Source organism: Chelonoidis abingdonii, chromosome 2, assembly GCF_003597395.2.
Source record: "Chelonoidis abingdonii isolate Lonesome George chromosome 2, CheloAbing_2.0, whole genome shotgun sequence".
NCBI lineage: Eukaryota > Metazoa > Chordata > Testudines > Testudinidae > Chelonoidis > Chelonoidis abingdonii.
The window spans coordinates 31,957,676-31,970,600 of NC_133770.1; the positions used below are offsets into that span (position 1 = coordinate 31,957,676).

Sequence of the window (12,925 nt, forward strand, 5' to 3'; positions counted from 1 at the left end):
GGCAGTCCGGTGGGAAAGTGCAGGGGAGGATGGAGGAAGGCCAAGTCCCTGTGATAAGAAGCCGGGTGTGCCCAGCTTGCAGACAAGAACAAAATGCCTCAATTAATAAGGCATCCAGGCCTGTGGGCCCAAGGTCATCCCTACAACCAACAGTAGCGCGTTGCCTTCAAAGTTAGGTGGCTGCAGGGCAGCGGCAGCAGCAGTGGCAGCAACGCAGAACTGCAGAAGTGAAGGTGGCAATGCCATATCATGCCCCCCTTACTTCTGCGTTACATTTGACTTTTTTGCTGCAAGGGGTGGCTCGGGGGTGGGGGAGGCAGGACTAAGGAAAATTTTGTGATGAGTATAGCCCCCACAAGTCCCCCTAGCTCCACCTCTGCCTCTGTGTCTGACTGTTAATTTATAAATTACTTTTTATTGGTCAATCTCAGTGTTCTCAGTGGTTTGTGATTTAATGCAGCTCTTAGCGCTGAACAATCAAGCCTTCTAATGTTGTCTCAGTCCCACCTTTTTAGTCTCAAGACAATAAACTGCGCGCACAATACTACAATCCCCATAGTCCAATTTCCTTAAAGTAGTGATAATACAAATATATATTTTGTTTAGAAACAATGATTGCTGCATTATATGTTTACAATACTTTTTGAAGTAAATACACTGTGACAGAAAGGTGTAATTTTCTAAAACACTAGACTTAAATGATATATATTATAGCTGTTGCTCTCTGTTTCATGCATGTACTCACGACTCCCATATAACCTTGTGAGCCCCAATTTGAGAACGCCTGTGTTAGACCTTTCATTTCTAGATTGAAGAGCCAATTATTAAATATTTTTCAGGTGTTGATATTTACACACTGTAATCAAGTCAACCCTTAATCTTCTCTTTGTTAAGCTAAACAGATAGACTCAAGGAGCTCACTCACTGTAAGGCATGTTTTCTAATTCTTTAATCATTCTTGTGGCTATTCTCCGAACCTTCACCAATTTTTCACTATCCTTCTTGAATTGTGGACATCAGAAGTGGGACCAGTATTCCAGCAATAGTCACACCAGTGCTAAATACAGAGGTAAAATCTTACTCCTGGGGGGATTCTGCACCACTGCACGCATGCATATTTCATGTGCTGTGCATATTTTTAATTCTCCACCCCCACCCCCAAAAATAGCTACTGCTGAAAAGTTGCTGCAGTTCTGCCTTTTGCGTATTAGTGGGCACTGTGACACTAGAACACTGCAGCCGCTCCTGGTAAGCCCCAGCCAGGATAGGTCAGAGAAAGAGCCTGCCTTCTTCACCGGGCCGGTCAGGAGACAGAGGATAAGGAGACACAGACAGTGGGGGGGGGGTCAGAAAGGGGATCATAAGGGCTAGTGGCGGGAGGACAGACTGGGGCAGGGGCTGAATGGGAGTGGAAGCTCAAGGCCACATGGACAGGTCAGGAGAGGGTGCAGAGCTATAAGGGAGAAGGGGACGGCTGAGTGGGGGCAGAGACAAATGGGGACGGGGTGCATGGACACATGAAGATGAGGGGAGAGGGCTGGCGGAGGGGATGCAGGGAGACATGGATGGGGGAGTGCAGAGCAATGGGGGGAAGGAGTATGGCTGAGTAGAGGCATAGAGATACATGGGGACAGGGGTAGATGTGCCTGACTGAATGGGAGAGGCTAGGAGTCTGCCAGGGTCTGCATGGGGACGCTCCCTAACAATCCCTCCCTGCCACCCCCAAAAACCTGTTCCATACTTTTCCATGCATACCCAACAACCCTTCAAGTTCATATCCAGGCTCTTTTCCAGGAATTACTTCTCTCTCCTTCAGCTTCTCCATTACTCCTGACTCCACCAAGCCTTTACACTCTGAGGGGTGTGAGAAATACGGTTCTGTACTGTAGTTTAAATTAAATATTACATAGAGTTCTGTATTAATATGCCTAGTAAGGAATTTATTTGTCAAAAAACTTTTCCTGAATGTTTTGTTAGCTGTATTGTTAGAGATATTGGCTGACAGTTATTTTGAAATAAATTACCAAAGTCATTGAAACTGGTGTGATTATATTATTTTGACAAAATATGCAGAATTTTGCAGAATTTTAAACTATTGTGTGCAGAATTTTACATTTTTTGGTGCAGAATTCCCCCCAGGAGTTATAATCTCTCTACTCCTATTCGGGATTCCCCTTTTTGCATCCAAGGACCTGCAGGAAGCCTTTTGGCTATGGCATCACATCAGAGTTCATGTTCAGCTGAGTATCCACCACAACCCCCAAATCTTTTTCAGAGAAACTGTTTCCAAGAATAAGCTTCCCCATCCTATAAGTATGGCCTGCATATTTTGTGTGTGTGTGTGTGCGCACGCGCTATGTATCAGTGGCAGCCTGGACCCCAGCCACAGGGTTGGCCAGTTGCCTGCCTCGGACCACACAGGTGGGCTGGCCTTTGGGACACAGCTGAGCTGTGCCACAGCTGTGTGCTAACTGGGCCATGGGTTGAGAACCACTGTATTAATGGAATGGAAAGTGTTATTTTATGATATGACTACATATGTTTTTTCCAGCTATAGAACAGAAATATTATGGAATGCAATTATTATTGATAATTCTACCATTTCTAGCTAGTAGTGGACCAATACTGTTGTTGGGAATCTTTGTTCCTAATAAAGCAGCGGAGTCCTGTGGCACCTTATAGACTAACAGACATATTGGAGCATGAGCTTTTGTGGGTGAATACCCATTTCGTTGGATGCATGTAGTGGAAATTTCCAGGGGCAGGTATATATATGCAAGCAAGAAGCAGGCTAGAGATAACAAGGTTAGTTCAATGAGCGAAGATGAGGCCCTCTTCTTGCAGTTGAGGTGTGAAAACCATGGAAGGAGAAACTGCTTTTGTAGTTAGCTAGCCATTCACAGTCTTTGTTTAATCCGGAGCTGATGGTGTCAAATTTGCAGATGAACTGAAGCTCAGCAGTTTCTCTTTGAAGTCTGGCAATATACCAAAACCTGTAGGAGAGCACTTCAACCTCCCTGGCCACACTATAGCAGACCTTAAGGTGGCCATCCTGCAGCAAAAAAACTTCAGGACCAGACTTCAAAGAGAAACTGCTGAGCTTCAGTTCATCTGCAAATTTGACACCATCAGCTCAGGATTAAACAAAGACTGTGAATGGCTTGCCAACTACAAAACCAGTTTCTCCTCCCTTGGTTTTCACAGCTCAGCTGCTAGAAGAGGGCCTCATCCTGCCTGATTGAACTAACCTTGTTATCTCTAGCCTGCTTCCTGCTTGCATATATATACCTGCCCCGGAAATTTCCACTACATGCATCTGACAAAGTGGGTATTCCCTCAAGAAAGCTCATGCTCCAATATGTCTGTTAATCTATAAGGTGCCACAGGACTCTTTGCTGCTTTTATACATACAGACTAACACGGCTACCCCTCTGATACTTTGTTCCTAATATACTTTAAAAACTCCTTATTGTCCTTAACTCTGCTGGCCATAGATTTCTCCTTGTGTCCCTTTGCTTTCCTTATCAATTTTTCTAGTTCCTAGATTGATTATGATCAACCTCCCCTTTCTTCCATTTGTTTATTCTTATATATAAAATAACATTTTATATAGCAGCCTTCACTCCCCTGCTACACCAGATAGGGTTTTAACCAATATGGCCTTCTTCCTCAATTGTAGCTAGTAAAGTATTCTTAACGAATCACTCACTTCTTTCTGATTAAATTCTTCCTTCTAGCTAATCTGGCTCATAATTGTTTTCACCATTGTGAAATTAGTCCTTCCAAAGCATCAAGTATACATGACACTACTGTGGACTTCATTCTATTTAACACTTAAATTGCTGTACTTTTAGTTCTTTGGTGTTTTTCTTTTTCCAGAAAAAAAAGTTTGTTTTTTAACCTAGAAACATAAGGAATGTTAACTTTTGTCTTCCCTGAGCTTCTTGGGGACATCTTGTATGACTCAAATGTGGTTTAGCACCTCAGCCTTTTCATTAGCTTGTAAACTGTTTGGGCCAAGGATCATCTGCTTGGTATCTAGTTTACAGTGCCAGAGTGGGATACTACCCTCATACTACTAATCATGAAGTGTTAAATTCTTAACAAAACCAGCTTTCCAGAGTTGGAGTCATAGGAACAAACAGAAAAAGTTGTAAACAGCCCCTGCGCCAATCTCTTCCTTTCTCTACAGCTGAGGTTTCAGTTCTATGGACTCTGATGTCACAAAGCCCCTGAGACGGGCTGCCTGGGAGCTCAACAGCGGCTCTTACAGGAAACAACCTCCCTGCCCAGGCTGCTTCACGCATCGGCCTAAGCCAGGTCGGTCGCCTGTGCTGCTTGTCTTTACCGCGGCCTCCCAGGTAGTCTGTCTCCCCCTGCCCTGCAGGGAGCGAAGGGTCTTGCATGGTCCTTGCCCCCTCACTAATGGGGTCTGTCCCCCTGCCAGCTCCTCGGTGAGTGAGACCTGGGGCTAGCCCCTTACCCCACACCACGGGGGCCTCTGTCCCAGTAGCGGAGAGTAAATGTCCCCCCGCCTCACACTGAGGAGCGGACAGAGCCCGTCCCGCCCTGAAGCGGGACTCTCGAGGAGACCTCACTCCGAGCATCTCTCTGCCCGTTTGAGCTCTCCCGCTCTCTCGTGCCCGCGCTCCCAGGGTCCGCGCTGCGCGCCCCGTGCCGCGCTGTGCCCGCGCCCCTGCGCGATGCAGTGTGGGAATGGCTGTGGCGCTGGGGTTGGCTGAAAGAGGCGGCCAGTCGAGGTTTAATGTCCGCCATGTTGGCCGTGGCGTATTGAGCGGAGCCGGAGCGGCAGAGAAGAAAAGCCAGCGCCCAACCCAGCCGCGCCAGCCGGCGCTGCTGGGCCCCACGTCGGAGTGCGCCCCGCCCCGCTGGGGGAGCCCCGGTCCCTCCATGAGAGCGCTCGGCGGGGTCCGGCTCTCAGCTCGGAGCGCTCTCACTGCCGCCCCCCCCTCCCCAGTCGGAGCCGCCATCTCTGCCTAACATGAGCAAACTGTCGTTCCGGGCCCGGGCGCTGGACGCGTCCAAGCCGCTGCCCGTCTTCCGCTGCGAGGACCTGCCCGATCTGGCCGAATATGCTTCCATCAACCGGGCCGTGCCGCAGATGCCCACGGGCATGGAGAAGGAAGAGGAGTCGGTACGTGAGACCCCCCCCCGGCCGGGTCCCTCCATCCCCCGCACCCGACCCGGGGCCCCCACCTTCGCCTCTGCGCAAGCACAAAATGGCCGCCATCTTCTCCCCGCCCGCGGAGAGGGGGGGGGACCGGAGAGGGGGGGATGCTAAGCCCAAATCCTCCCCCTCGTCCCATACCAAGTCTTTCCCGTGGACCCCGCCACCCCGAACCCGCCCGCCGCGGCGGCTGGCAGGGCCGATCCCAGGCCTCGGAAGGCACAAAGGGGTCACGTGACGCAGCGGGCTGCCGCCATTTTGTTGTCTCTGGTGCTTGGGATGGGCCTTGTGCGGCAGCGCGAGCCGGTGCCTGGTGAGGCTCCAGTGCTCTCCCGCTGCCACCGGGTGGCGTTGTCGAGTTACATGCTGCGGTAGTGGGAGCGCGGCATAGGCTATGGGTGTTGTGAGGAAGCTGTGGCTCTGCACGTGGTGGGTCTGTTCTCCTGCATGTGCCGGGACACGGCTGAGATCATGGCAGAGCAGCCCACCTAGGACTTCTGTGCGGCTTGAATGTACCTGTGGGCTCAAGAGCGTGATCAGCGCCGTGGACCCACAGTGAAGGTTGCAGCCAGTCTTATACCTCTATCTATGGGCTGTTGAGTCACTGGGGGGACGACACGTGATATTACACATGCCTGCTTTTAACTATAAACTTGATATAAATTACTGACTTCCATGTAACTTTCATTCCTGAAAACACTGAGAGCTCATTGAAGGGCAGGGGGGACATAAGTATAACACTGCAAGGGACTGAGGTTTTGTGCTTCTTGCTACTCGGATCTTTGCTGTAAGAAGGGTTTCCAGTCTAAGGACAGCTTCCCTTTAACAAATTTATGTTAAAAATAAGAATTTAAACTTTTTGTCAGGTTGATATCAATACTTGCACACGATGTGTAATCACATAAATGCTTTCAAGCACATGGTGAACAGGAATAGTTCATATGAATCAGACAAAGAAATAACGGTTGTTACAATTCAGACACAGGCTGCTATTTTTTTTCCTACAAACTTGTTAAAGATGATCTGAGTTTGGAAGTCTAAATTTCCCAATTTCTGCTTCTTTCTACTGTTTTGCTGAAGATTTACATTTTCAGTAGAAGACAGTCACTTCAAGCCCCTTTACTTAAAAGGTTGTCAGCTTAAAAGGTTGAAAACATTTTACCTGCCATTGTTACAATGTAGCAATACTATACCTGAAGAGATTGTAGGATGGTAGTCTCTTTTTCAGTTTTAGTTCGTGCACGTGACAGGCTCTTGTCACTCTCATTGTTTTCCTAGCATAGTCTGTTCTTCTCTGTTTTCTGTAGGGTTTTTATACAGCAGTAGAAAAGAGAACATGTTTAAAAAGGTGACCTTTAAAACCACAAGTATTGGTAAAAGGAGGAAAGTTAGGGAGCAACTTTTTTTTAATTTACTAGATTTCAAGTTGATAGTACAGTAACTGATTGGATTAAGACAGTTAAGCTCCTTCCTGCATTCCTATAGATACTAAAAGTGAAGTTTGTTACATTTCTCTAAACCTAAGGAATGCATTCCTTGGTTTTCAGGTACAGTCTTGTACACCTGGTACAGTGTACAGACAATTTTACAAACCGTGTGGAATTTCATGCAACAATTTTGTATTGGATAATTTCTGGATGGGTTAGGAAATATCAATCTGTGTCCTGTATTGTGTTCGTGCTGTAAATCTTCTTCTAAGTTGTATTTTGGAGTTTGAGGATTTATACTATAGTTAACATTTATGTATCATATCTAGAACTTGTACAAACATTATCTACTGTAATTATTTTATTCAACATGTTTTGCTGAACTGTAATAAACATGAAGTTTTTTTGAGACTAGATGACTCAAAATTGAGTTGAATGAGATTAACTTTTGCCAATAAGAATGTTTGGGTACTGTAGGTTGGTACAGTACAGAGAGACTTGTTTGAATACAAACTTTTTTCATTTTTTGATATGTGGGATATAGTACTTTATATCCAATTGCATTATATTTTAAAGTAAAGAAACAGTTTTTTGTTATGCCTATCATCTGTATTTTAATTAAAAGTAATATATTACCAGATAACTTTTGTCCTTGTTTTATTTCTGCTATAGGCTTTGTAGAGGAGTCTTTTGGGGGTGAAAACTATACCAGCATGAGTAGCCCTTTCTTTCTAGTTAAGGCAAGTTTGATAGTCACTGTCACAGGTTTTGGGCAAAGAGGGTTTACTAATATGAAAAATCTGATTAAGTGATTATGCTTAGATTTTTTTGCAAATCAAGCTGTAAAAACAAGTGTGATTAACAAAATAAATAGCTAGCCAGACAGCTTTAACTCAAGTTAAATTTGCATATATCTTTTTCTCTGATAAAGTAACAAATCAAAGAATATTCACTTGCCAATGGAATACTCTTGTATCTTGTTAAACCCATCTAAAATTACTTCAGGAACTGTATATTTTTCTGTAGCCATTTTTCTCCCTTCCAGAATGTGTTGGTGTTCAATATAAAGAAACATGGGCAGTGGCAATTAAATCAGATTAACGGTCTGCTCCATTAGTTCTCCAAATGTCCTGTCATATTTTTTATCGGGAAGGGAGTAGGAGTTAGTTAACCTATGTAGTGATAGGTAAGCCTAGTGTATATTCCGTGATGCTGTGTGAATGCAATTAATGGTTCAAATGTCTACTTCTTTAGACTCTGCAAAAGAGAATATGGTTCAATAGATTTTTTTTTTTAAACTTTCTTTACAATAAACTACTGTGATCAGGCACCTATAGCAGCCTGCTAATAGTGTTTAAGTACAACCTCACCTTTTACATAATATCAAGTATGTATTCATTTTAAAGTTATATTTAAAAGAGCTATCCTTGGACTACCTATCTTGCTGTGAGAGTAAACTGCTACTTTAGCATTGTGTATAAAAGGATGCATATTTTGCTTCCCCTTCATTGCATCTTTCTACCCCTCCTCTTCCCAAAAAGAACCACCAATATGGAAAATAACACAGCTTTAGTGGTAGAATGAGAATCTTCAGATGAGTAAAAATGCTAAAAGCATGAGGCCAGACCTTACTGAACTTATTGTATCTGGGTCTAAAACACCCCTTTTGCCAGATGTTTTAGCTATTATTTAAAACAAATATTGGCAGCCAAAGGTCTTTAAGAAGATGTTAATCTAGTTACCTAGTTTTACATTTCTTCTGTCTAATAAAACAAGACTTCAGATGTGATGTTGGTTCTGTTGAGAGGTAAAGGTCTTACAGTAGAAAGCTCTTTGTGTTACATAATAGCAGCAGATAAATAACATTTGAAGTAGTCCTCATGGTTGGCTTAGTTTTAGGCCCCAATTTCTTTTGCTGCCTAGAAATTGGAATCTCATTGCTAAGCAAATAATCAAGTGTCTTAACCTAAGGAGATTCCCAGGAAGGGGAGTGCAAATCTTCATTAAGATAATAAATAAATTGATAGTTTTTAGAAGTTTAGAAGTTTGGACTTTTTAAAAACTACCAGTTATGTTCACCCATACCACACAAAATTTATCATACAGCCAAAAAACCTAGAAAACATCCTATTCTCAAATAAAACACAACTTTATTGCATTAGTGATTGGAAACAGACAACTGACAAGTGGATGGATATATAGTGTAGTTAATATTGCAAGAATAATACAAAAAGCAGTAACAAAGTACTGTCTAAGTTGATACAACAAACTTAAAAAATTAAGTTGCCTATATAAAGCTGGGGCGGGGGGAGGTTTGTGCCTTGAGCTGAGAGAAGTTATTCTATTGAATGGATTTTTGGACTGCCAAACTTTTTTAGCACCTGTGTAACTTCAGTAACTAACACTTTGGAAAAGGGAGCCTTTTAAGATTTAAAACCCTCAAACATCCTGGAGTTAAAGGTCAGCCAGCCAAAATGGGGAAGATTAGATTTAACTTTCTTAGCCTGTCTAAATAAGAAAAATATCTTTATCACAACAAACTTTCAGATCATTTTCTTATGCCATAAAGTGGCATTAGAACTTCTTAAATGCTTTAAATACATACACAGCTGCTGAGATGTAAAAAAAATCTTGTTTTTTTTTTTCTCCCTCACCAAAAGTAACCATATTCAGGACAATTCCCAAAAGAGGTGCAGGGTTTAAATGTACCTAGTGATGTGAGACTGTGTAAACATTAATATCTTATTTTTTTAAAAGAAGCAAACAAAAAACCCAACAACCTCATACACAACAGAAACTTTTTAAGATCTGACAACAAAACTAGCTTGCCTAGGAGGCAGGGCCATATATACCATAAACATGTATGAAGAAAAATCAAAGCCATGTGCTTGAAGTTTTTGTTTTCAAGCTACCTATGTTGTGTTTTAAAGTGAAACATTAGTCTTCTCTAAACAAGAGTGTTTTAGTGATTACATGTACAAGTATAGTTAAGCAGCCATTCCTGTGCAGTTACACTGTATAGTTTATTCCGGGTTGGGAAGCAAAATAAGCTATGCCCGTATAATAGCAGTCCATGCTATGGCTTATACCTGTATAACTTTGTCACGGGTGCAGTTTTTATCAGTTATATTTGTGTAATTTCTAGTATAGACCAGGTTTAAAAGTATGCTTCACTGCAGCATAGTTATGGCACTGCCACTGAAGCATCATAATTTAAACATTTCCTAAATTGACAGTTGTTTTTCCATTGATGTAGTTGATCTAGCCCCTCCAAAAGTCAGTAACTAGGTCAACAGAGGAATTCTGTCAACCTATCTTACATTCAGACCAGGGTTTAAGTTGATTTAATTCGGAGTGTGAAATTTTTCAGTCCATAAGCCCTTGTCTACACTATGGAGGTAAGTCAACCTAAGTTACACTACTCCAGCTATGTGAATAACATAGCTGGAGGCATTGTAGCTTCGATTGACTTACTGCAGTGTGTACGCCACGCTGGGTTGACAAGAGACACTCTCCCGTTGACTTGCCTTATGCTTCTTGTTCCAGTGGAGTACCGGAGTCAATGGGAGAGTGATCTGCAGTTGATTTAGCAAGTCTTCACTAGACCTTCAGTTAAGTTTTGATTTAATCTGCAAGCATAGACCAGGCCTGAGTTTCTCCCTCTCTCTTCTATCCAACTGAAAAAGGGAGATATTTAGTGGAATGCTGATTTGCTAATGGTTTTGAATCTGAGAATTTAAGAGCAACTGTAGAATAAATTCTAAAACTGTTTGTTTAAATTGTACAGCGAACTGTAGGGAGGCTTACCGGGATGCTTCTATAGCTACTTAGTTAAGATGAAATGTATAGCCTCTGGGTCTCGTTTATTGGAACCCTTTGGTAAATGTTCTGTATTTGCAGGAAAAGATCTAATAAGTCTTTTCCATTTTTATTCTCTCTGATTTTATTTATGTTGACACAAACTCTATTGTCACAGAATATCTGGCTTGTCTCAGTAACTGTAATTAAGTTGTCATTGTATTAACCCTCAGAATACTGTCAGGTTCCCTGTTAACACAAATCAAGTTTATGGACATATCTAGAGCCTTCATATTAACTGCAGGGAATTAGTTACCCAAGTAACAATTTATATTCTCTAACATTTAATGTTTTTAAACATTCTAGAACAAAGATAAGATGGGCTTTGTCAGTCTGTTAATCTATTTGAACTACGTTTTCCCCTTTAAATGTATGAATTTAGTGCTGAGATACCACCACAATCTACCGTTTGCCATTTTTCTTCAGGGTTCAGTAAGCCTTACAGATTCATGGTCTCGGGCCATTGTCTCATCAGCTCTAGGAATACAGGAAAAAAATGGTACTGAAAATTTTCTTTTAGTGTAGTTTTCTTTAACACATAGTAGGTGTGTCTGTAATTTGAGAAGCTGTTAGTGACCATTTATTTAAGTTACCTAATACTTTACATCAGGGGTCGGCAAACCTATGGCATGCGAGCTGATTTTGAGCGGCACGCAAATTTCTGCTGCGGTCCTGGCCCCCAACCCCCACATCCATTGCTCTCCCCTGTGCGGACAGAAGGCAGAAGCTTGGTTTTGCTGCAGCCAAGCTTCCCCCTCCCCTGCTTCTTCCCCTGGCTTGGTGCTTTCCTGCCTTACCCCCTCTCCTTCCCTGCGCCAATCAGTTGATGGCCCTTGCGAGGGGGAGGGGGAAGAGCGCAGCATGTGCACAGCTCCGTAAAGGAGACAGAGAGAGGTAGGGACAGGGCCTTGGGGAAGGTGGTGGGACAGGGCATATCCCTTCCGGCCCCCTGTGATGAGCTGCTCGGGGCAGGGGGCTGGGAGCACCCCCACGAGCCAAGCACCCCAGCCCTCTGCCCTGAACCCCCCACCCCAACATACACACAGCCTTCTGCCCTGTACCCTCCAGCCTCATTCCTCTGCCCTGAACGCCCCCACACACCCAGCCCTCTGCCCTGCACCCCTACAGGCTTATCCCTCTGCCCTGATGCCCCCACACACACTCAGCCTTCTCCCTAGCCCTCTGCCCTGACCTCTGAAACCACCCTCCCTATCCCCCAGGTCTGGGGTCCCAGCCGCAGGCACTGCTCAGCCCGCTGCCGGCTTAGGTGAACAGAACCTCAGGCTGGCAGCGAGCTGAGCAGGCTGGCAGTGAGCTGAGCAGGCTGGCAGCGTCAGATCAGTATTTTAATTTAATTGACGCTTCTTAAACACTTTGAAAACTTGTTTACTTTACATACAATTGTTTAGTTATATAATATAGACTTGTAGAAAGAGACCTTCTAAAATTGTTAAAATGTATTACTGGCATGCGAAACCTTAAATTAGAGTGAATAAATGAAGACTTGGCACACCACTTCTGAAAGGTTGCCAACCTCTGCTTTACATCTATAAGAGATTCTTGTAACTTTGAGATGCTCCAATACCATCATGCTTGCAGCAGGAAATTCAGCATGTAGAAAGCCCTCAGGTTAGCATTGTGCCTCTTCTCTTATCCTAGGAAATTCCAGTGCATGACTCAGGAGAACTTAGAACAAGCTCTTTCTAAAGAGCCAGACCCAATGTAGCACCACCACACACTATACCAGGAGCTGCCAGAGCAATGGGAGGGAGGAGAAAGATGGGCTGGGCATCTCGCTTCCCCTGTGCACACGTTACATTCCTTGCATCCCAGCACATTGCCCCATCATCCCAGTCTTCCCTTCCCTTCTTTTCTTCCCAACCCTGGAATGCTACATGGGGCAGGACCTCCCCAATCCAGCTGGGCCAGACTCCCCCAGATAAACCCACTGGCACCCAGCATCCACTGTACTGGAGGTACCACCTTGGTTGGAGACAGAGCTAGGCTGGACTGCTCCCTCAAACATTCCCTGGACCCAGCTCATGGCTGTAATATTCCATGTTTCTTTTGCCCCTGCCCCCAGCTCTGAGATAAAGCCTTTTCCTTGTGCCAGCTAACATAACTGATTCTATAGCTCAAGTGGCAAAAGTTCATATTGCAGTGCTCAAACCCTGCTAATGTGTGATGGAGGATTTGTTAGAGTTGTATATAAGAGTTCTTGCTCTTTTTTAAAAATATTAACTATTAATTAGTGTGCAAAGTGAAAGTACCCGAAAGTTAGGCAGTGAAAGATCTCTAGTTTCCTATGCAACTTTAATTCTGTCCCCCGCATTATAACTGCATTACTTTTTTCACAGGATCCACTCCTCATTTGATGAATGAGGCAGAATGAATATTGTGCAGTCATCTTTAAATCTGGCGTTTCCTTAATATTTGAGTGCTTGACTTTGTA

At 43.8% G+C, this 12,925-nt stretch overlaps 1 protein-coding gene across 8 annotated transcripts in view; it reads left to right on the plus strand.

The window, feature by feature from the left end:
* EPC1 (enhancer of polycomb 1) overlaps positions 1 to 12,925 on the plus strand; it is a 98,851-nt gene that overhangs the window by 22,452 nt on the left and 63,474 nt on the right. For 4 of the 8 annotated variants that reach the window (XR_012655195.1, XM_032799093.2, XM_032799094.2 and 1 more), the window contains exon 1: positions 4,660 to 5,155. The exons of the other annotated variants lie outside the window; for them this stretch is intronic. Coding sequence is in view for 3 of the 4 variants with exons in the window: in XM_032799093.2 (XP_032654984.1) it covers positions 5,003 to 5,155 (153 nt within the window). In the remaining variant the exon portion in view is untranslated. Of the gene's footprint in view, positions 1 to 4,659; positions 5,156 to 12,925 lie in introns of those variants that run through there. 8 annotated transcript variants of the gene reach the window in all.